General features: G+C 41.1%; 1 protein-coding gene across 1 annotated transcript in view; it reads right to left on the bottom strand.

Annotated features, from left to right (window-relative positions):
* Positions 1-23,698, bottom strand: part of Htr2a (5-hydroxytryptamine receptor 2A) — a 67,992-nt gene that overhangs the window by 38,081 nt on the left and 6,213 nt on the right. Inside the window, exons 2-3 of the mRNA XM_028754276.1 lie at positions 21,946-21,980; positions 21,076-21,276 (exon numbers count right to left, since the gene is read on the bottom strand). Coding sequence (XP_028610109.1) covers positions 21,076-21,276; positions 21,946-21,980 — 236 coding nt within the window. The remainder of the gene's footprint in view (positions 1-21,075; positions 21,277-21,945; positions 21,981-23,698) is intronic.

Below are 23,698 nucleotides of genomic sequence, written 5' to 3' on the forward strand. Positions count from 1 at the left end.
AAAGATTGGCAAAACCCTTAGCCAAAATAACTGAAGGACACAGAGAGAAGCTCCAAGTAAATAAAACTGGAACTGTAAAGGGGCTGCTGGTCCTTGGCATTACCTGGACTTTCTTGACATTTCACAAATGCCACACATACCAACACATTATTTTGTTTCTGTTGTACTATGCCCTGGACTAGTTTCCCTCTGTGAGTTTGAGAGTGGAAGAAATAGACATTATTGCTCCTATCACAGATCTGGGTTTGCTGTCTTGACAAGCTGGCTTGATATCAAAATCTAATTGACGCTTTTCTTAAACTTATTTTTTTCTTGAGATGTTAAAATGATGATTTGCTTTGCAGAAAATACTAGACTCAAAGTCTTGAAACCTAAAATTCTTTTCTATTCAGCAAAACAAGTCATTGGGTATATAGGTTGTTCAACTAAGATAATAAATGTCTGTTAAACAGCAACAGCAATAACAAAAACCCTATAATCAAATTGGAAAATCTAAAAGAAATAGTTAATTTTATTGATAGGTACTACTTACCAAAGTTAAATAAAGATCAGATAAACAATTTAAATAGACATATAACCTCTAGTGAAATAGAAAGAGTAACTAAAAGTCTCCCAACTCCCTCTTCAAAACACAAATCCCAGATTTTGTACATGTAAGTGCAAACTTATATGTGTGGCTATGGAGATCAGTGTGGTTGTTCCTCAGGAAGCTGGGAATAATCTGTATCAAGATACAACTATACCACTCCTGAGTATATACCCAAAGTACGCTATACCTGACTACAGAGACACTTGCTAAAGCATGCTTGGTGTTGTGCTATTTAGAACAACCAAAAATTGAAAATGATCTAGATGAAAACACACCTAGATTCAGAACAGAATTCTACCAGACTTCGAAGTGTGAATGTCAAAATGCCTCAAATTATTCCATAAAATAGAAACAGAAGGATCATTGTCTAGTTCTTTTTTATGAAGCAACAATTACCCTGATACCTAAATCACACGAAAACCCAACACAGAAAGCAAATTACACAGTAATTTCCCTCATGAACATAGATGCAAAAAATTATCAATAAAATACTTGCAAATTGAATCAGTAACACATTAAGAAGATCATTCACTATGATCAAGTGGGCTGCATCCCAGAAATGCAGGGATGATTCAACATATGAAAATCTATCAATGTAATTTACCATATAAACAAAGACGAAAGCCACATGATCTTCTCATTAGATTCAGAAAAGGCCCTTGACAAAATCCAACACCTCTTCATGCTAAAAGTCCTGGAAAGATTAGGGATATGAGAGACATAACTAAACATAACAAGGTAGCTTACAGCAAACCTACAGCCAACAACTTAAGTGGAGAAACCCTGAAAGTGTGTCCACTAATATCAGGAATGAGACAAGGATCACTCTGTCTACTTATCAGAGGAGAAAGGTAAATGCACTGCTGGAAACCCTTTGATCTACAATGGTGATCTGTCTGCATGACATGCTGGTACAATAGAGGTACAGATGTTGTGGAGGAAGCTATACAGTCTCTGATTAGATTTCAGGCCCATTTCGTGAGATAGAACCCAGGCCTGAATCAGTTTGAGTGGCTAAGAATCTGAGACTAAACAGGCTATGTACTTGGGGGAAAACCAGCTGCTACTGTTCTGCTAAAGGAAAGGAGCATAGCAATCAAATGACTTCTGAAGACATTATGGTTAGACCCATAGAGAAGTGTACTGTTCAACCATCATGAGCCAAACTGCAGCTTTCTCCTGCAGTAGATGGGAACTAATACAGACTACAGTTGGACAATAGGCAGAGAGTGAGAGGCCTTAAAACATTCAGTCCTAAATAAGGTGTTTCTGTGAAATCTCTTGTCTCAGGGTGTAGGGAATTATGCAGAAGAGGAGGCAGAAAGAGTATAAGGGCCAGAGGGGATGGAGAACACCAAGGAAAAGGTGTCTTCCAAACACACCAGGACTAGCACGTATGCAAAGTCAAAGAGACTGTGGCAGCATGCATAAGGCCCACACAGATCAAAACCTGTCAGGGTCTCAGCAATGAATTGAAGAAGTAGACAAGAACATCCATCCCTAAGTAAGAAGCTCTCTTCAGTTGAAAACTGCTTTTGAAGGAAAAAATGATTTCTCTAAGGGAGACTCACTGTGTTTACAACCCACACTTAACGGAGGCTCCATGGCCAACACAGAATGAACTCAAAATCTTTTTTGGAGATTTTGGGTTTTGGGGCTTGAAAAATTATTTTATTTTATTTATTATTTTATTTTACTTTACCTTTCTGGTCTTTTGGCTGTATATTATGGTTTTACAATTCTGTGTTTTTATAGGTTTTATTTATGTGTGTCTCTGTGTGCATGTGTTTGGTGTGCTCTTTCTTTGTTTCCTTTTTTCTTGTTTCTTTGTTTATTTCTCTTTTGTTCTTATTTGTTTGCCTTATTTTATTTGCCTGTTTGTTTTCTTAACACAGAGAAAGTGTAGATTTGGCAGGGGAGGATCTGGGAGGAGATAAGGGAAGGGAATGTATCATCAGAATGTATTGTATAAAGAAACCTTTATTTTCAATGAAAAAGTTTAAACATTAAAACCAGAAATAGACGTATTAACCTCACCAAAAGTAGAACTCTTTGAATATCAAAGGACATTGTCAAGAACATTAAAAGGGTTTATGGAATGATGTGTAGAATGAAGGGAAATATTTGTCAATCATATCAGATAAAATTACATTTCCAGGCTAGACAAAGAGCATCCAAAACTCATTAAGGTAAAGCCACCAAGTAAAAATGGGCAAAGAACTCAGATATTTCTGCAGAGAAGACACGAAAGTGGCTAACAAACATGTGGAATAATGCCAATTACATTAACTAGTAGGGAAATACAAATTAGTATCACAAGGGCATAACAGTCCACATGTAATTCAGTGGTCAGAATAAAAACAAGCAGAAGCAGGTGTCTAGATGAGGGATTGGAGATATAAGAAGTTTCAGACACTGACAATGGGAACCCAAAAAGATATAATTGCTTTAGATAAGACACCGGTAATTCCTCAAAAAACCAAAACCAAAACAAAAAACAAAGACTAAATCTATTAAAGGGTCCATTCATTCCACCCCTGGGTACAAACCTAAGTTTTAAAAACAAGAATCCAAATAATTACTTGTTTGCAAACATTCACTGTAATGTCCCTCACAACAAAGGGCTTAACTATCCATTCGTCAATAAGCAAGATGTTGCACCTACACAGAATATTATTTAGCAGTTAAATGGTAATCTAAGGGGAATGGAAATAGCTGAATACTGAAAGGGCGAGCATTGTACAATCCCGCTTACGTAAAATGCTTAGAATAGACAAACCATTGGAAAGTAGGTTAAGGTCAGCCTGGGAGCTTGGGTGGAGAGAAGAAAAGATTAGTGATTAATGGAGAGTCAGTTTCTGTTTAGAAGATGAAAGTTTGGAAATGATGATGGTGACAGGTGATCTTGGCCACGAGTGCCATTCAATGACATACTTAGGCATGGTTAAAATAGCAAAGTCAGTGTTGGATATTTCACTATGAGATTTGTTTATGAGGTACATATATCTTTATCTGTGATTTTGAAAAACGGGAATTCTAAATTCATTATATACAGGAGATAAAACTTATTGCAACCCAAACAAATACATCTGAGCTAATGATAAGCAGGCAAAACCAAAAAGACAAATGTAGACTTCTGAGAGGTGGGAGTGGTCTGAAACCAGACCAAAAATGCGGTGTGAATACATTACTATACTTCACCTTCGCTTGTTTACCAGAAATGGATTTGGAACAACAGTTAATACACCATGCTAGAGCTACATGAGGGAAGCATTTGTAGTTTTGGGGTCATTATGAAGCCTAGGAGAGAAACGAAGGTGGTAGCAATACAAGATTAACATAGAAGGACCAGAGCATAGAACAGCAGACAATGTTCTCGAAACTTTATGCTATACTACATGTGACAGACAAAACATAAAATGGAAATAGCTGTGCTAGGATGAAAACATTTCAAGTGCTGTTGTATTATTCAGTTTTTACAAAAGAGGAAATGAAGAGAAACAGGTTGACTTAGTACCCTGAAGCTCAATAACGACTCAGTACCCAACTAAATAATTTGGTGGATTTGGGAGAGATTTCCTCTATCCTAGAGTTGAACTGATAATATAAACTGCAGATCACATCTAATTGAGGTGGTGACATTGGAATTGAGCCAATGGCTCAGTTACAGATTTTAAAAATTCCACATCGTGTTTTGCTTGAGAGCTCCCTAAATATTTTCACTGGTAAGACTTCACGACTCAGTTTGTAGAGCTAAGATTACGGAGTTGGAAATGAGCTTAGGGCTTTGGTAGCCTGCAGAAGCCCAGGTCTCCCAAGTCTCGGTCCCCCTTCTCACCACAGTAGTGTGACCTCTGATCTGTTCACAAATTCCACATCACTGTTACAGATACTGGACTGGAAGAACCTGGTGCTTGGAGACAACATTGAATGATCCCAGCTTGTTGTTTTAAACCTATACTAAACTACCTCAGTCAGTAAAGTTGTCCATGTGTAAGAACCTATGTTTGATCCTCACATCTCTGTTCAAGAGACAAGGTACCCAGCTTCTGGAGAATAATACCCACAGTTGTCTTCCAGCGACCACAAACACCTGTATACATACATGTATCCCTACACATGATGTGTGTGTGTGTATACACACAGATTAAACTAACCAAACTGGTTAACTTGTGCCTTCTCATATTATAGGAGTGATTTCAACTTATCTATTCTTCGACTTTGAAAGAGAAGCTAAATATGGTCTTATGAATAAAGCCTGGTTTGGATTCCTTATTTCTGCCCCAGAAAAACATGTTCCTAACACATATATTATTTGGGTCAATCTTAACTCCAAAAATACCACATGAAGTAGAAGGAAATCAATGTGGAGGCGCTGGGGCTGCTCTTCATGTTCATTTGGACCAGGAGGTTTGGGCAGAATAGAACCCCTCTGGCCCTTCAGGCTTTTCCTGATCTGAGGCCATCACTCTCCTGTTTCAGTTTGATGAGCCTGCGGAGGTTGTTAAAGAATCAATTTTCTGCTTTACATTTGACTAGTTTCAAAAAGAAAAGAAAAGAAAAGAAAAGAAAAGAAAAGAAAAGAAAAGAAAAGAAAAGAAAACCAAGAAAATGATCTTGAAAATGGACTCTTAGCATCACTCATTCAGTAGGGTTTTTCTACAACTCAATGTATCCAATCAGGAACTAACCCACTTGAAAATAATCATGTGTTTGTAAACTCTACAGTGAGATGTCCAAAGGCAAAGCGGCAGCTGTTCAGACCACTGAGAGGCTTTAGCATCCTTCTATGTAATCCTTACACCCAAGAACCTTTGAGCACGGCTCTGAAAAATTGCATGGATCCTATGCCTCAGATTCTATGCTGTTGGCCCAAAAATCCCTTTATGAAGTTTGCTGACAGTTTTAGGTGTGGAGACCTTATAGCTAGGACGGTAATGGGAAAGGATTATCAAAATGTAGTTTCATTTGAGGCAAATTCCCTGTAAGACTTGTGTTCTGAGCCACTTCAGAACAGACCAGGGAAATTGACTTTTCCTTTTGTTTTTCTATTACAGGCTGGAAGTGTAATTATTAATGAACAGGATCATCTTTAAAACATTGTGGTGCCGTTTATAATGTGAGAAGATACATTTTAATCTTCTCAGTAACTTGGAATGAAATCCTCTCCTTAGCACAGACTTCAGATCAATGAGAGGAAATTCTAAAACACAAAGGCCAGCACACCTGCTTGAGGAAATTTTGATGGACTTATCACAGGACATCTGTAGTATTGATTAAGTGTTTCTTGGGTCAAAGAGAGAAACCCAGTGAGACATATCCTTGTCATAGTAGTGGTGAAGGCCCATGAAGAGAAGATGCTTTCTTTATAGTCAAGAGAATGGAATTTCTGGCTTGGGTGGAGACCTTATACCCCAGAAGTCAGTCACCTGGCTAAGGCGCATCCCTTGGGAATATGGATCTATCTAAAGACTATGCTAAAGAGAAGTGAGGAATAGTTATTTCCTTAATGAGGAAATGCACTTTTCCTTCCCAGAATTTTCACACGCTACTGAAGTTGTTATAGGGCTACTATAAGGCTCTACCATGGCCTTTGGGTCCTAGAGTAACTTTCTGTTCCTCTCTTCCTTCCTTCCTTCCTTCCTTCCTTCCTTCCTTCCTTCCTTCCTCCCTCCCTCCCTCCCTCCCTCCCTCCCTCCCTCCCTTCCTTCCTTCCTTCCTTCCTTCCTTCCTTCCTATGTCCCTTCCTCCCTCCCTCCCTCCTTCTCTCCTTCCTTCCCTCCCTCCCTTATCCTCTCTCTCTCTCTCTCTGTCTCTCTGTCTCTCTCTCTCTTTCACTAGCTAGAGCCTTAAGTATGCCTTTTTTTGGTACTCGCACTTCCTTTCTCTATTCCTGAACCTCCATGCCTAATTCAAAGTGCATAGCTTTCTTTCTTCCTTCCTCTTACTCATCTTGGTCGTCTGGACAGCTGCTGAGATTAACAGTTTACGTGCTTTGGTTTTCCTCTTAAATTGTAGTAACCTTGTTCTAAAGCTTTCTCCTGAGCCCATTCTTAAATTATTTCATTAACAAGACTAAAAACCCCAACAGAGGACCCTGTTTTCTACTAATATGTGGCACATATTAGAGCAGTTCCCTACCCCCAATTTTCGATAACATCTCTTACCCTGAGAACCTAAAACTCTATTCTGCTCTATGACATGGTTAAGTTGTCCACTCTGCATATTGCTGCTGGAGGTGCTTATATAACAAACACATGGACTGAACAGAAACCCTGTGAGTTTAGACAGAAGTGTACATAGTGTGTGGCTCATGCAAAGCCTGTCTAAATCTCTAACCAAATGTTTGAGGCATGCCTCTGAGTACATCCTAGCTCGGGCTGCTCCTCAGCGCCCACTGAATCAGATTCTCTGGGAATGGCCTTTAAGAAAATGTATCTTCCAGTAACAGATATGCACTTTTCAGAAAAGTCATACTTTGAAAAGATAAATGTTTTCACCCAAAGGTGCAGAGGTCCTCAGGGGCCATCATTTTTTGCATGAATGTCCCACTCAGACTCGTCTGAATCATCAGCAAGAATTCACGTTTACGATTCAGTCATAGACTCCTGTTGAGTCTTTTCCTTAAAATGGTTTATGCATACTTAATAGAGAAAATGTTTTAAAACAGGCAGGTGAGTGAGTATGGCTACATGTCAACCATGGAAAGGGCTTGAGGGAAGGAGCCATGAAGACTGTAGCTGGAATCTAAGTTCTCCACCCCCCTAAAGAGCATTCCCTGTGCACACCATCCCTGCAATTGCTCCCACTTTGACGAAATGGTTGGAGATATAACATTAACACAACAAAGACAGTTCTCAGTGGAATTAATATGAGGCTCTCCTGTGTGTAAGAGAGAGACGGTGCAAGGAAAGTGACAGCGTGCACCTCGCAGTCTCAGTGCAAAATCCTTGTGCTATATGATTTTTCATTCTTGGCTTCGGTCCGCAGCTAGCTTTGCCAGAATGATCTCCAAGGAAACCAACATTAAATCTGTGAAAATACTGGAAAAGCCACCGTGGAGATGTTCACCCAGACTCATTTGTTGTACTTTTCCAAGTAAGGTCCCATATGCACCCAGGCAGGCATAGGCAGACAGTGGACTGCTGAAACAACTTCCTTATCAGGGAAACACACAAGGGCCTCTGGGGAAACATTCTCTCCCTTCTTTCAGCTCTTGGTTGGCCCTTTTTATTTTCTCTCCTTTCTTTCCTCATTTGTCATTTATTCAGCAATATAAATGTGCCCCCATTTGTGGTTAAATACGTATGTGTATATACTTCTGTTTCCTCCTGTTTGGCTCAGGCCCGAGATGCATAGTTTTCCGGGAAGCCAATTGACAAAGCTACTGTGTTTGAGTCTATCTAGGAAACCTATCTATTAAATAGATATCGATGGGTAGGAAAGTTTGCTGGTTTTGTTACTAACATTCAATACCCAACAGCATTGTGTATACAGCTTCAGTGTGAAGGTGGGATAGAATGGCTGAGAAACTGGGGTAGCGATGCTTTAGGAAATTAGGGATAGTGGAGAATACAAAGGCTCTTTGGTAGAGCTATGGTTGATAGGGACCTAGCTCACTGTCCTCTGGCAGTGGACTCAATAAACCATTAAACAACAACAATAACAACAACAACAACAACAATGTATCTTTGGTTAACTGAAGAAGCTTCCAACATCAAATGCATCGTGTGTGTGTGTGTGTGTGTGTGTGTGTGTGTGTGTGTGTCAGGGGGCAGGCAGAGATGTGGCCAGATATAGAATACTATTGGTGAGATATAGAATACTATATCTAAGATAAAAGCACTAGGCATGATTTTACCATACTTCCTGCACACCTGATAATTGGAGATTCTTTCTCTTTATTTAAGACATGCTTTAATATCTCTCTTCAGATGAAGCAAAATTTTAGTAATAATGTTTACCAACGACAGATGGATGAACTGACCTATTAGAAAGTAGAGAGAAGGCAGTCCTTTGGCTCCTGTATCACACTGCTGCTACTGATCAACCTGGTGATGTATTTTGCTTGGGAATGTACCCTGTTAAACGTGAATATCCACATAAATCTTTAAGAGTGGCTGATTTGGGCTGACTTTAAAAAATGGCAAGGGTTGAAAAGGTATCATAGCGAATCTGCTCCACAGGAAGCAGTGAGGAACAGAAAACAATTCACATTTTAAAGAGACCAATAAGCCAAGAATGGGGCCTGGGAGATGGCTCCGAGGGTAAAATGCTTGTCACGTGATGTGAGAACTTGAGTTTGGATCCCCAGGATACATACAGAGATGGACATTGTAGTCCTGTCTGTAAGCCCAGCACTCTTAATTGAGTGTGAGAGGTGGAGACAAAAGGTTCCCTAGCAGCTCACTGGCCAGCTGACCGGATAGTTAGTAATGAACGGGAGAACTGTCTCAAGTAATGTGGAGGGCAAGGACCAGTACTCCAGGTCCTCATAATATGACTTGATCCAAACACACTTATACATCACACACACACATACACACACACTCACACACACACACACACACACACACACAGAGATACACACGCACACACACATACATGCATGCACACGTGTGCATCCCAACCCCCCAAATTTGACAATAGCAAGAGCGGCAAGCATGAATGGTTTTTGACCCTAAAAGTTCTCAAGGACATGTTTTAATGTGTTGGGCAACAAGGTTCTTAACATTCCTCCACCTCACCACAGCCAAAGGACCTAATGACTAGAGCCAGATGTTAATAATAAACAAGACAGGTAAATTTGAAAATTCACTCCCAAGATGGCACTTTTAAAATACACCATTGTAATTTATACTTCTTATAGCAATACCAATGACAGAGGTCCTAAACCAGGGACTTAGAAAGCCTCAGAAAATTGCCTCCTTATGAAAAGCAATGAAGGTTTATCATAGACCAGTGAAACTGTTCATCTGCTGTTTTCCTAGAACAGCCTGTCCAGAAGAATTCTGCAAGTTTTCTGATAAAAATATTTCTCTCTCTAGATGTCATCAAGTAGGAATTTACAATGTGACTGGTATGAGCCAGGGTTAATCCTGGAACTGGGATATAAAAATAGCAGATTGTTGGTGCCCGAGAAGGACAACTCTGGTGAGTTGGGCCTGTGTGTGCCGGGGAACAATATTCGGGTTTTAGATAACTGAGTTTGTGTAACCAACCACTGATACCCATGGCAGAGGACTAGAGAATACTGGCGTTATAAAAGACTTCTTCAAGGGTCTCTAAGAAAGTCCTTTTTTTTTCATACCATATATTCTGATTATAGTTCTTCCTCCCCCAACTCTTCTCAGATCCTCCTCACCATCCAAATTCCCACCTTCCTTTCTCTCTCTTATTAGAAAACACAAATATCTAATAAAAATTAATGAAACTAAAATAAGAAACAAAAATAAAAAGAAACAAAACAGAATAGAACAAAACAAACAGGGGGAAAAAGAGCCGAAGAAAAACACAAGAAATATAGATTTAAACACACACATATTTACATGCCCAGAAATCTTATAAAAACACAAAACCAGAACCACAATATATAAGACCAGGACGGTAAATAAAATACCAAATGCCTAGACAATGCATTATGAGACTAACCCCCCACCCCACCCCATACCGTTGAGTCCATTTTGTGCTGATCATGGGCTCTGCCCTGAAGTGTGGTTTGTATACCCAGTGAGACTCCTTTGGAGAGAACTAATTTTTCTTAATTTGTGAATTTTTTTTTAAAAATTTATAGAGCTTTTCAAATTTGTTTTCTTTGAGTGAAATAAAATAAATCTGTAACAATTTAATTTTTTTCACTGTCAATAATTACTTCTCTGTTAGTATTTATCACTTATTAAGAGTATTTTTATGATTTTCCTAAAATATTAATTTGACTAATAGTAAGGCCTCACTTTCCCCCTAAATTATAACTTATTTATTTATTTATTTTCAGCTTTAAAAATTAATTATTTTATTTATTTACATCTCAAGTGCTTCCCCCTCCTGGTTCCCCCCTCCCAGAGTTCTTCACAGGCATCTGAGAGGGTGCCCCTTCCTCCACCCCCACAACCCCCTTTTCTAAGGTATCAAATCACTACAGGGTTAGGTGAATCCTCCATCAACTTAATCTACTATATAAACAAACTAAAAAAATCACGTGATCATCTCATTAGATGCTTGTGTGTGTGTGTGTGTGTGTGTGTGTGTGTGTGTGTGTAAGGTGTTTCAGGGAAGCCTTTGACAAAATCCAACAGTCCTTCATGTTAAAAGTCTTAGAGAGATCAGGAATTCATGGCACATACCTAAACATAGTAAAAGCAATACACAGCAAGCCAGCAGCCAACATCAAATTAAATGAAGAGAAACGAAGCAATCCCACTAAAAGCAGGGACAAGACAAGGCTTCCCACTTTCTCTCCCTACCTATTTTTTTGATAACCTTAATTCTTTGTGGTTCCTCTCTCCCACAGCAGTCTCTCTCTTGAAAGTTCTCCCTCCCTCTTCATTTCTTTGGCAACACTGCACTCATCATTCAGAGTCAAGCTTAACTTTTCCCTGTTCGGCCAGCTTCCCTGATCCCCAAACCCTGTCAGTTCTCTATATGTGGATCATAATGCAAATTCTACTTTCTGCTTCACGGAGCTGTTTCTCCCGGTTTTAGTGTGTTTATATATTTACTTTAAAAATCCTTTTTTTTTTAAACTAAAAATGAAGTTGTGACAATTTTATACACAGATGCAATATTTTGCGAGCGTATCCACTCTGTGTTCCCCTCCACTCTGTGTTCCCCTCGTCACCCTCCCACCCCTACAGCAGGTTTTTGATTTAAAACAGTCTGTGAGCCTTTCCAAGTCAAACCTGCTGGCTGCTCGTTTGTACCCTCTCATGCTTGTACAGTCCTGCCCACTGTGGGCTCTCCCTCATTTGCAGTGCTGTTTAATGTGACCTTTGAGAGGGTTCCCTTGCTGAGGAGGACGGGCTCTATGGAGAAGAAGGACCCTAGGAAATAAGTCTCGGGGACTCGGCATTCAAAATACGGAAATTTAATTGTAATTTGACATGCAAATTTCCTTAGAATGTGACAATCCCAGAATAAAGGAAACAAGTATCAGAGGAGTAACCTAGACATGATCGGTTTATGGCAACCAAATACCGTGGGCAGTGGACAATCCCATAAGCAGAAAGCGAGGTACAAAAATCCTGCCAGGGAGGCCCACTGGGGCCTCCAGCAGATACAGAAGCCTGGATGCTTGACTATTTCTCTCCTCTCTGATTCTTCCCTCACCTGTTTACCCAACTGAAAAAGAAACAGCTCTTAGTGAGTACTTTGATTCCAAACTGGGAAGTCCCACTTTAGAAAGCAACCATTCCCAAATGCTTTCTGAAGAAATTACAAAATCTCCAACTAAAGCTTGCCAGCAAACAGAGAGCACAACAGAGCAAAGCCCACTGAGGGTCTTCTCTTACAGCCTCTACTAATTAGGTGTTGTTAATAAGTGTACCAGACTGATGCTAAGTAGGACAATAAAGCAAGTCCTTTCTTGCATAACTATTAGTTTTATTACTTGAAGTATAGGGAAACATTCTAAAAATAGCTTTGAAACAGCACACAGAAATACAATTTCTTTTGAAGGTGTCTCAGTGTCAGACTGAAGAAATGAGTTCTCAGGAGTGCTTGGATAGGCGTTTTCTATTATCATATGGGTTTGGGAGAAAGATGAAGTACATTTTACTTTTGTTTGGATTGCTTCCTATTTCTTCTTCTCTGGGAACTTGTGACCTCGAAGGGAAATAGATTATTATCACACAAACGGAAGAGGTGGAGAGATAGGGGCGTGGAAGAATTAAGTAGGGCTATACCTAATTTCTGAAGAGAAGAGGAGCTTGAGGGAGGCTTCTTAGAGGTGGATGATACAGGTAAAAATCCTCTAAGCAAGGGGAGAGGGAGACACTGCAGAGAGACACTAGTTGCTGAGAATAATGATGCTTCATTGTAGCTGCAAAGTGAAGACTGGGCTAGGCTGTGCTAGGAGATACAGCTGCGGTCACAGCCTATGGAAGTTTGCTTTAAAAATGTGAACACTTTGTCCCTAGATGGTAGCTAAGCCAAAAACGATCTCTTTGTTCCTTAAGTTGCTTTTGGTCATTGTCTTAGGAACTGTCAATGACGTTCATTTATCGGAAAGACTGTCTTGAAGGTACTTTCAGATCCAACTTCCCTATGAGCGTTTCATGAACATAAAAGGGCAAAACCTGCTGGTTTTCTTTTTAAATTAAAATTATTAACAGATGTAAAGATGTACAGAAGCATATTTGTGGGGTGCCATGATATCTGAATGCATGTATACACTGTGTGGCTTAGTATGAAAAGATGCTAAGACTCCCCTGTGAAAATAATGATGAATTAAATGGTGAGCTGTATTGTTCTCACTGTTCCTGTGTGCACATCCTGGGAAGGGAGGCCGTCCTTCTGAATGAAGAAGAGGAACCTGAGCTCTGGTTTAGTCTGTGCATGAAGTCCTTGAGGAGGGAGGCCTTGGATAAACACCGCCCAGCCTGCCTTTGTCTATTACAGAAATAGTAACACAGACAATAGTGGTCGTGCTTAACCTTGAGGGGCAAGTCTTTCTATTTACAAGCACTACAGAATTACCCCGTGAGTTGCACACGCATTTCTGCAGTGAAGTCCTATTTATGGAGAAAGAACTGGAAGGGGGTGCATCTGCCTGTCATCAAATGACAACGTGCAAGCAGAACTTTCCCCTTCCTCTCCCTTGCTTATCTTGGCTAATAACAGTCAGGGAATTAAGTGACATATATTTCTTTTGCCATTGGCATCAGCAAGGCAATCAAGGGAAGAGTTCACTCGCTTTATGCAATAGAGCAGGGTCACGGTTTCCTCCAACCGTGGGAATTGGGTTTGAGAAGGACGCTATAGTGTGCAGGCACTCCAGGATTATTCACTCGACATCTCTTCTTCATTCAGAGACGTCACAGATGGGACACAGGATTGATTTGTAGTTATGCTTCTTTCCCTCAGAAGCTGATGCAAGCCAAGGCAAGCAAGAAAATGGCCATACTGGTAGCAGTTAGCAAGGGGGAGAAAACAGCAAATGATTGGATTTACCCAGTTCAAGGAAACCCTAAGGGCTCTCTAAACAGGCTACGGAGGCTGCCATTTGTAATATAAGGCCCAAAGATTGGCCTCCAGGACGTCTTCTATGATTCAACATGGAGTTGTGATGTTTCATTCCTGGTTATCTAGAACACCTTGGATGTAAGGGTCGTGGTATGATGTATACAACTGTATGATGTATCTGAAGAAGGAGATGGTGGCTCTCCCACTCTTTGGGATTACAGTTTCTGTAAATGGGAAGTTCTTCAATGGCTCCTCAGTTTCCTGTCTCCTGTGATCATGACTAATACCATAGTATTCTTAAAATCAGAAGTGGTTCATAGCGTGTGTGCTGCCACACCTTGATTTCTGTCTTAACCCCATAGGCATCTCTCCTCTGCTTGAATATCCAATGTCCTAACTCAGTGACTTTTAGAGCCTTAAATTGTTTTGAAATAGAAAATCAATTGACCCAATCTCAGCTTAGAGGTGCCGAAAACTCATATGATTACTTTTACTTTTCTAGAAAAAAAATTTTGTCAAACAGGGCGGGTGTCTGCTTTTAATAACCTTGGCTAGATTGTCCACAATGATCCCCTACAACATCACACTGGGACTGTGGGTGTACACACGGTGCCACACTCACCATGATGTGTGCAAGGGTGGGGGTGGAGCATCTTCAGTTGCTCCTCCTGGTTGGTCAGAGAGTGAAAGTCCACACCACACTCCTGCCACACAGTCATGTCTCCATGACCCCTGAGCAATGTTCCCAGGCCCTTACTGTTTATTTCAAATTATATTTCTGAAAATTGCCTACTTATTTGGTTTATTTCTTCTCTTACTGGATTATTTGTCCTTTAAAAAAATCAAGTGCATTTTGCCTCTTAAAAAGTACATTTCTTGGACTGTGATTTCTCATAAGTACTTTTGCTCGTGATGCTTTTTAGCCATACCAAACATTTTCCACAGAACTTGCTATACCTCTTTATTTTTCTTTGCAGTTCCTATACTTTGTGACCTGTGTTAAAAGGCCTGCTGCACCAGTAAATAAGATAAAAATTCTGAGGAATACAAACAAACAAACAACAAAATGATGAACTAGAGAGACAGAGCAGATGAGAGAAATTGGGACTCTTACTTTATGTTCCTTAGTAGAAAGGTTGGAATTCTTATCTGGGATAAAATTTTAATCAGGAGAGGAATGAGAAGAAAAACCCAGTAGAAATTATAGTAAGTGGGAAGGCATAAAGGAAATAGAAAAAAACATTTGCAGTTCAATAAAAAGGGAGAAGGGGCAGCTTGAAAGAATGACAGGAAAAGAGATATAACATAAAACAGACAACAGGAAACTAATCACACCAACTGATGTGGTAAATTCGGACAGGCTAAAGTTCAATGTTAAAAGCCATTGGCTGTCATATTTTGAAAAAAAAAATCAAACTCCAAGTTGTGAAATGTATATAAGGCAATAAACCAAACCGTTAAAAGGAAGAGACAGGAAGATTCACTGGCAAGGACCAAACAGAAGGAGGCATGCTGGCGTTGATATAGAGCAACGGGGAAGGCAAGTGTGCAGACAGTCTCTGTGGAGTGCTTCCAGGGCAGAAGGGGAGGGCATGGGCAGCTGGGGATGGGGGCCACCTTGTTTCTCAAGCACTCACTGATCTGTCAGAGGCTGAGTGAGGTTGCAGCCATGTTGTGGGCTGAGGATACTACAGCTGAGGTCAGAGCTCCTAAAGGCAAGACACATCAAGTTTTCACCTGGAACTGTAGGGGAAGAAGGAGTATAGGGTGACAACAGGAAATCAGTCAGTTTCTGAGATCACTGCTTAAAATAAGCAGAGTCTGACTGGCTTGAGGGGCACCTGCCCATGAATGCACACACATGCACATTACACACTCATATACCAGGTCTGTTAAGGCTCATAGATTCCTCTGTGGTGATAGCTAATATCAGCCCACTGCCTACTAGGGTTTTACATAAGATAATATAAAGCAATTAAAAAAAAAGTCTACTACTAGGTATAGCAACTAAAAAAAAAAACCCACCCAAAAAACAAAAACAAACAAACAAACAAACAAACACCAAACCAAAGCAAACAAACATACAAAAAAATCCCCAAACAAAACAAAAACAAGGAAGGCCAGGGAAAAACATGGGACAGAGGTATCCAGAAAGCAGTGATTGATGTTTGATAGATGAAAAGGTAGAGAATTTTTGGAAAACTAAACTCTGCTAAATAATTAACCAGGAGAAAAAAAATCTAAGAATCTGGTAGCTGAAATACAATATATGAGAATATACTAGGCAGGTTTGGCAGTAGATCGGAAGTTGCTGGTGGCACAAGAATCTGTTACATGGATTGAAGCAAGAAAATGTAGAAACCGAGCACTAAGAAGCCAGTGTTCCATGGACATGAGCTGGAGCCTCAGAGCGAGGGCAAGGGAGCACAGGCTGGTGTGAAAATACGGCTAGGAGTTTCCCAAAGTGATGACAAGGTGACGTTGAAGATCACAGTTAGGAATCCACAAAAACCAAGTTCAGGATGAAGACAAAAGTAACCGACTTCTGGGCAGCACTTAAGAAAACTGCTAAACACAGACGAAGACACTATGAAGCCAGGGTGACGGTAGTGGCTTCTGTCGACACAGAGAGCTGAACTCTTACAAAGAACAAACTAAAATAATCTAGAGATTCAGAAGGCCATGGAGAAAGTTCTGGAAGAAAGAGACTGCTTGCTTGCTTCATTCGTTTGTTTGTTTGTTTGTTTATCTACTTATTCATTGGACTTGACTTATTTGTTTGTTTGTTTATTGAGAAGACCACTTTCTTCTTGCTTCAATTCGTGTCACAGATTCTTATGCCTTCAGCTACTTCTAATCTGGGATTGAACCCAGAACCTCACATATGCTGGTTAGATATTCTACTTTTGAGCTACAGACTAAGATTTTTTTTTACAACTTTTATTTCATGACAAAGTTTCACTAAGTTGCCCAGGTTGGCCTTGAATTTGTGCTCTTCAGAGTCTCAAGAAGCTGGCATCATGAGTCTGAGTCACCACATCAGTGTAGGTTCTATACTATAGAAATGTGTGTTTTACATGAAGGTAGAGTATCTAGAGTAATGAAAACAGAGAGCAAACGAGAAGCAGGACATGTGTGTGGCAGTCTTCAGGAGTGAGGATTGCAGACCCAGGCAGCAGTGCAAAAGTGAAGAAAGTAGAACATGGCAGTGGAATAGTTTGCATGTGGAAAACACATGCCCAGGTCATAGGGCAGCTTCAGTGGGTCTTAGTCACCTATGTGTACAAACACAAACGGACCACAGGGCAAATAGTTCTCAACATTTTACGTTTCCAAGAAGTGTGTGTGTGTGTGTGTGTGTGTGCATATATATATAAAAATTAAATGGCACCAGCGAGGACTAAGTTCTATACATACTTTTTCCTTACATAAAGACCACAAAGGAAAAAAATGTCAACCTCTGAACTTCACTTAAGGAAGCTAGAAAAAGAAACTGCATAAATCCAAGTTTAGCTCTGTATTCATCAAGTTATCAAGAAGTTGAATATATCAGTAAGCTGAAGAAAAAAGTTCAACAATAGACTCTGTAAAATCTTTAACTGTTAATTGAAAACAAAGTAGGTCATATACAAATAGAGTTCTGTACTATGCAGACATAGAAAAGAAATCTGCCCATTTCCAAAAGTGTGGATAAATCTTGAAAGCAAAATAAGGACACATGATCTCACTGATACATGGGATCTAAGAAAGGGTGAATTTATAGAAACAGTAGGGTGAGATTTACTGTTAGCAGGGATTTTAATGTAAAAAATCTGGGCTTCTGCAGCTTCCAACAAGCGACATGCCAATTAAAAGGAACTATCCAGAGATGCAGAGGAAGGGAACTTAGTCAATATGAATACCTTGAGAAGGACAACAATGTCCAGTGACCCCCAAATCCATCTTTGGGATCCTGCCATGAGCTTTAGATTTCAATAGAGGGTAAAATGTGTCATTAGACAGTCCTGATTAAAGCATGGTACACTCAGCACTGGGCATCGCTGTCTGGCTCTGGTTGGTTCTGCAAAGTGGCCTGATAAAGCATCAGATTAGTGTGAGCTCTCTTCCAGAGTTGCAAGTTCTTTCCCTTCTGTCTTTCCCTTCCTTCAGCATGGGACTCTGGGAAATGTTGATTCACTGGGTTTCATGTTTAAATAATCTGTTAACCAGAAGTGAGGGTAGAACCATCTTCTTAGCATATTTCATCTCTGGCAAGGCTGGTTCTATTACCAGAGACAGATCGGAGGAAGGAGAGATGGGTTAGTTGAGGGGACCTGGTGAATGATGTGGTGTCTGCATTTGCTAATTCTGACTTTTATTCTTGTAATTGTTTCTGTGTTTTGACTGCAAAATATAAGGCATCTTGGTGAGAGGATGTAGGAATTAACTAATTTAATTGTGATATTCCTTTTACAAAATATTTGTATGTTCAATCACCACAGTGTACATCTCGAAATTAGTTTCATTTGTTGACTATACATGATGAAAAACAAAACAAAACAATAGGAAACAATTCCAGTTGGACTAAGGGTCCAAATATAAATCCACAAGCAGAGCAAACTGAAACCTCAAACCCAAAACAAAACAGTAGAGCCAGAAACAAGAGAAGACAAGTCAGGAAGAAGTGAGTGCTGGGCTTCTTCAGGACCCAGAGTAGAACTGCCTTTTTATTTTTAGCATTTCTTATCTAATTGTTTCTCAGAACACCACCTCACATATAGTTACAACGTTGGGTGATCTCTAGTTTTCTCAGATTTAAGTGTCTTCTAACATACTGGGAGAGACATTTGAACACACACTAGTCATCTGGCTTACTCTAGACTATCCACAGGACAGAGGGATGATAATTTCTGAACAACACTTTTTAACGATGTCCATTGGTCAGCATCTCTACAACCATTCCAACCTGTCTTTCTCCTGGGATGACAGCCAGAAAGAGCTAGGGCAGACAGCCTTATTAGGTAGTAGATAAAGTACAGACGTTAGAGCTGGATTGGCCCGAGATGACTCTTGACTCTAAGTGCTGCTATCCTACATAAGGGACTGATCTGCAAGGTGCTTTGTACGTGACTAGGTCTGTACAATGCTCAGAATCTCTAACTTTTGTTAATGGTGTCATTATGAAGGTTGACAGAGATGGGGAGTTGTTTTGGCAAGGGTAAGATAACAGACTCTGGGACTGGAGAGATGCTCACTGGGTTCAAGTCTTTACTGTACAATGTGAGAGTCAGAGTTAGATTCTCAGCACTCACATACATGTTATGGGCTTCCTGTAACCGTTGCGCTCAGGATGCAGAGACAGGATCCCTGGGAGCAAAGTAGCTGGCTAGACTAGTCAAAGTGACAAGCTCTGGGTTCAGTGAGAGACCCTGATTCATAAGGTATAGACAAACTAAAGAAGGTACTTGACATCAGCCTTTGGCCACCACTTTGAATGTGCAGACACATGAACCTCTATACACACAGAAAGAAAGAAAGAAAGAAAGAAAGAAAGAAAGAAAGAAAGAAAGAAAGAAAGAAAGAAGGAAAGAAAGAGAGAGAGAAAGAAAAGGTGATGGGTCAATTCAGTTTCTGCTTGGCACAGTCTATGCAGTGAAGCCAGTGTACTTTGCTGCATGATTTGCCCCTGATCCTTTGCTCTTGTTTCCTTCTCTGATACTCTGGTTCAGGATCCTAAACCATGGACCTCTCTCAGGAACATTCAGTCATTGAAACTTAAGGGTCTTTGGAGTGGTTACAGGGAGCTTGGATGGAACAGCTGGCTGCTGTTTTAGGTGGGGCAAGCCCTGGGATGCACAGATTAATGCCATCAGCATTTTCTTGGAGCAGAAACTGTCAGCTAAGGAAGGTGTGGTACACTCAGCAGAAAGACAAGGGCTCCACACCAGAAGCCTATGGCACTGTGACTGAGGAAACCACAAGTCCTATTTCCCGAGGTTCCCCAACTTATCAAACGAACACAATGGTATTGTCTGTGCTGCTGACCTCTAGAGATAACATAAGGCTCAAGATGAAAACCAGATGAGGTCTTCCAAAAATGTGCAAAGACGCTGTGTAACACACAACTCATCCTTGTTACCAGCAGAGCCAGAGAGTGCCCACTGTGCCCATGCTCGCTGTACACACGCCCCTCATTTCCCTCTTAGAACACTCGTTTCCTCATCTACAATGTGGAGATGATGTCACATTAACTCCTGTTATAAACAGGAAAGAAACCAATGAGCACAAACTATGTTTGCTGATAGTTATTTTAAAAATTACTCTTATTTTATGTGTTATGGGTGTTGTTTGCACATTTGTGTGTTCCTGATGCCCTAAGAGGCCAGGAGAGGGTGATGAATCTCTTGGAACTGGGTGGTGAGCCACCATTGTAGGTGCTGGAAATCAAAACAGATCCTTTGCAAGGGCAGCAAGAGCCCTAATGTTAAGGCATCTCTTTGACCCCATTAATAGGTATTTTGAATTACAAAGTGGTGAGTAGCATCAAATGAGTTCTGGAATTTTAACCTACCATCAAGTCCTGCAGTCTTTCCTGGAAGTAGATACCATCTCCCAAGGGCTTTAGCAAATACAGCATTTCTTTCTAAGAAGCTTTGAGACTTGACAGCAGGTCTCAGGGAATCTTTGATTACAGACTAAGTATTTTGAGGTGACAGGTGAAATTGACTTTGCTGCCTGAGAGCTGCCCCTTTTGATCCTATTATGGTGACAGAAGATCAATACTAGTAAGATTTGAGTGTGTGTAATTGGGCCTAACTGAAGTGGGTTGAAATCCTTTGGTGTGTGGATGTCACAGGAGAAAGACCACAGAGATACCAGGCAGCTGCAATGCCCAGCCTGTAAGCCATTTCCCTCTGTTCTTAGCTTCTGCCCCTTTCTGGATCCTCCTTCAAGGCCTATGCTGTATGGGACAAGTGCCCATAGCAATCATAGTCCAGTAATGACAAAACTCAGGTTTCCAGGAGACCCAAGACTTGGAGTACTGAGCTTGGATGTGAGGGAGAACACAGGCATTCCTGCCTCAGGCTCTGCTAGTGTGCTTTTTCTTATGTATGCAAAACAATACCAACAGATGCTGACAGCCATTGGCATCCACAGATTCTCCTTTCCTAAAACAACTCCAATAATCATGAAGTTGAGACATGCCTTGCAACACATAAAACAACAGACTCAGAGGGTCAGGTTTCAGAGCAACCAAATGGAACATGTCTCCTGGGGAAGGAAAGACTCTAGTTTCAAATGCAACCCTGCCAGATGATCCAGCTTACCTACAGATATGGTCCACACAGCAATGATTTTCAGGAAGGCTTTGGTTCTGGAATTGAAGCGGCTATGGTGAATGGGGTTCTGGATGGCGACATAGCGGTCCAGGGAGATGGCACACAGGTGCATGATAGACGCCGTAGAGAAGAGAACATCCAGGTAAATCCAGACCGCACAGAGCTTGCTAGGCAAAGGCCACCGGTACCCTGTGGGGCAGAAGTTTAGCATCAGTGAGTAGCTAGCTTCATGTTTTCTGCAGTGTGCAAGCTATACCCCAGGACAACTGTTTACAACTTGGGGACGGGTATAGGTGACAGGCAAGGGAACTACAAGAGACTTTCAATACTTGAACAAACAGCAAGTGTGCACTCTGAAGCCATTGACAGGGGAGCACAGGGTTGCAGGTTTCTGGCCTGTGGAATTATATTAGTGAAGGAAGAACTCACTTTTTTCTCTTGAATGAGTCTCTCTTCCCCTCTACCTGGCAAAGCCATTTTATTTAGCAACATGTCCAAAGTTATGTTCTGAGCCCTTCAATTGATGTGCAAGTCACATACAGCCTGTATTTATCCACATAATTTTCTTCAGCATTAAGGTCCCTATGGCTGGTGTTAATCTTAGTCACCCTTAGACATGTGCAGTCTTACATAGGCAGGCAATTAGTGGTGGTGTGATGAAATGTCTTCAAATCTCTCGAATGTCTTTACTTACAGTGCACGTACCTTAGTGTGTTATTAAATTTGGGGCATGTGAGAAACATTGAGGATGGTGAAGAATATCAAGGGTAACTGGTCTTGGAGCTTTGTCCCAGGGCAGTGCTCAAACTACAGGTGACAGGTGATTTTCTCAGGTGACGCCTTAAAATGGGGACCCACCTCTGGCGATGCTGATCCAGTAAGCCTGGAGCAGGCTGGAAAATGTGCATTTTCCAAAAACCTTAAGAAATCATACTGTGGAGGCTGGTATTGGCACCCCATCTCAGTGAGCAGCTGCTTAGGGCAAAGGTGACACCCCTCTCTCCTGGTTCCCCCCCCCCCCGCCAGCATTACAACCAATCAGTATAGCTTTGGATCAAGTTAAATCGTTCTCTCTGGAGGGTGGCTAGAGGTGGTGCCGCAACATCAAAGGATTTTCAAACTTCCGAGTCCAGTGGAGGAAGCTTGGCAGGTTCCCTGCTGCTTCAGGAAGATGGGAGATGCCTTGATGACATAAACGAAGTGTCCTGCTCCTCCTTGAGTGTTTTAGAGAGGATCAAACACTTGGGTAAACTGTCAATTTGTTCTGCTAACAGAAGGAGCAATGATATTACATCTGCCTGTGAGTGGGAAGGAAGACTAGCGATCAGTACTTTCTTTAGGATAGTACAGAGCTCAGACTGAGCAGGTCCTCCCTTTCCACAAGTCTTAATTCTACCTTCCTGCTTCCAGGTATATTGAAAAGAAAAAGATGCTGGACCTAAGTCTAATCCCAAACCTTCTAGTTGTAGTCTCAAGAAAGAAACTTCTCCCCTCAAAGTTTCTTACCAAGGAGTAAGAAGAGAATACTTGTGCATGACAGTTTTGTGACTTGTATGCTAGGACTAGCCTGGTTAAGTGTCCAGTAGACTCTGGACGAGTGTAAGCTGCATCCCTAGAAGTCGTCACTAGGGGGCAGCCTTGTACCCTGAGCTGAGTCCAGGGACCTGCTGCACTTCCTACGTGGCCAGGGCTACCCCTCCTGTCCAGCAGGCCACTCTGCCTTCCTGCTGTGGTTTGGGTTCTTGCAGAGTCACCCCTCCCACCCCATAGTAGAGTTTGCCTCTGAGGGTTGGCCAGGGTTTTAAGAAGTGAGAGCCTCTCTTCAGTGGCTGAGAAATAATAAGCACATTTAATGGAATTATTTGGGTGTGTCATCTGAATGGTCACGCTGGGGCAAATGGATACTTGCTATTTCTGGTTTGTCTCCTTCTTCCTTGAAGCTTTTCAGGGCTGGATGGACATGTTCATATTGTAGCCTCTAGGAGTTGGCCAGAAAATTCCCTTTTAAAGGTGTCCCTAAAACTGCCTGTAGCTCGGGTGACTGCCGAGTGCATGTGCCAGTAGTAGGAATATTCTTTCATTTGCTCATTCTTAGGAGGGATCTGGCTGTATTAGTCATACTTTGAAAGAATATCATATTCTGCTCCCCTGTGAAAGCCATCCCAGTGTTTGCCGACTTCCTGAGAAGTTTGACACTGTCAAACTGGGTGGAGAGGAAAGCAAGACTAAGAGCTTTCAGTTTGTTTCCCACCCTTCTCCAAAACCAGACAGGAGTTTATGTGTATACATTTTTAAATAATCGAGGGAATAACTCTTCCATATTGTCTTCTCTGGGCTGGGGGCCGGGGGCAATTAAAACCAGAGTAATTCATTTATTCTAATGGAGACTGAATATTTTAACATTAAACCCACTCGGGCACTAATGCTCTCTCTGCAAACGTTCCACGGTAATTGGGAAGGCTTTACCACTCCATTAGAAGTGCTGAGAACTGGATGAGAAAGATAAAACTGTTCTGTCCCAAGCCTGGCAACTAAGAGAAAAAAAAATCACATGGCCACAGAACAACAGTTATATTATGCTTATATTATGCTCCCAGAGTATTGGAATACA

The sequence above is a fragment of the Grammomys surdaster genome, unplaced genomic scaffold (genome assembly GCF_004785775.1).
Source record: "Grammomys surdaster isolate TR1022 unplaced genomic scaffold, NIH_TR_1.0 125985, whole genome shotgun sequence".
Taxonomy (NCBI): Eukaryota; Metazoa; Chordata; class Mammalia; order Rodentia; family Muridae; genus Grammomys; species Grammomys surdaster.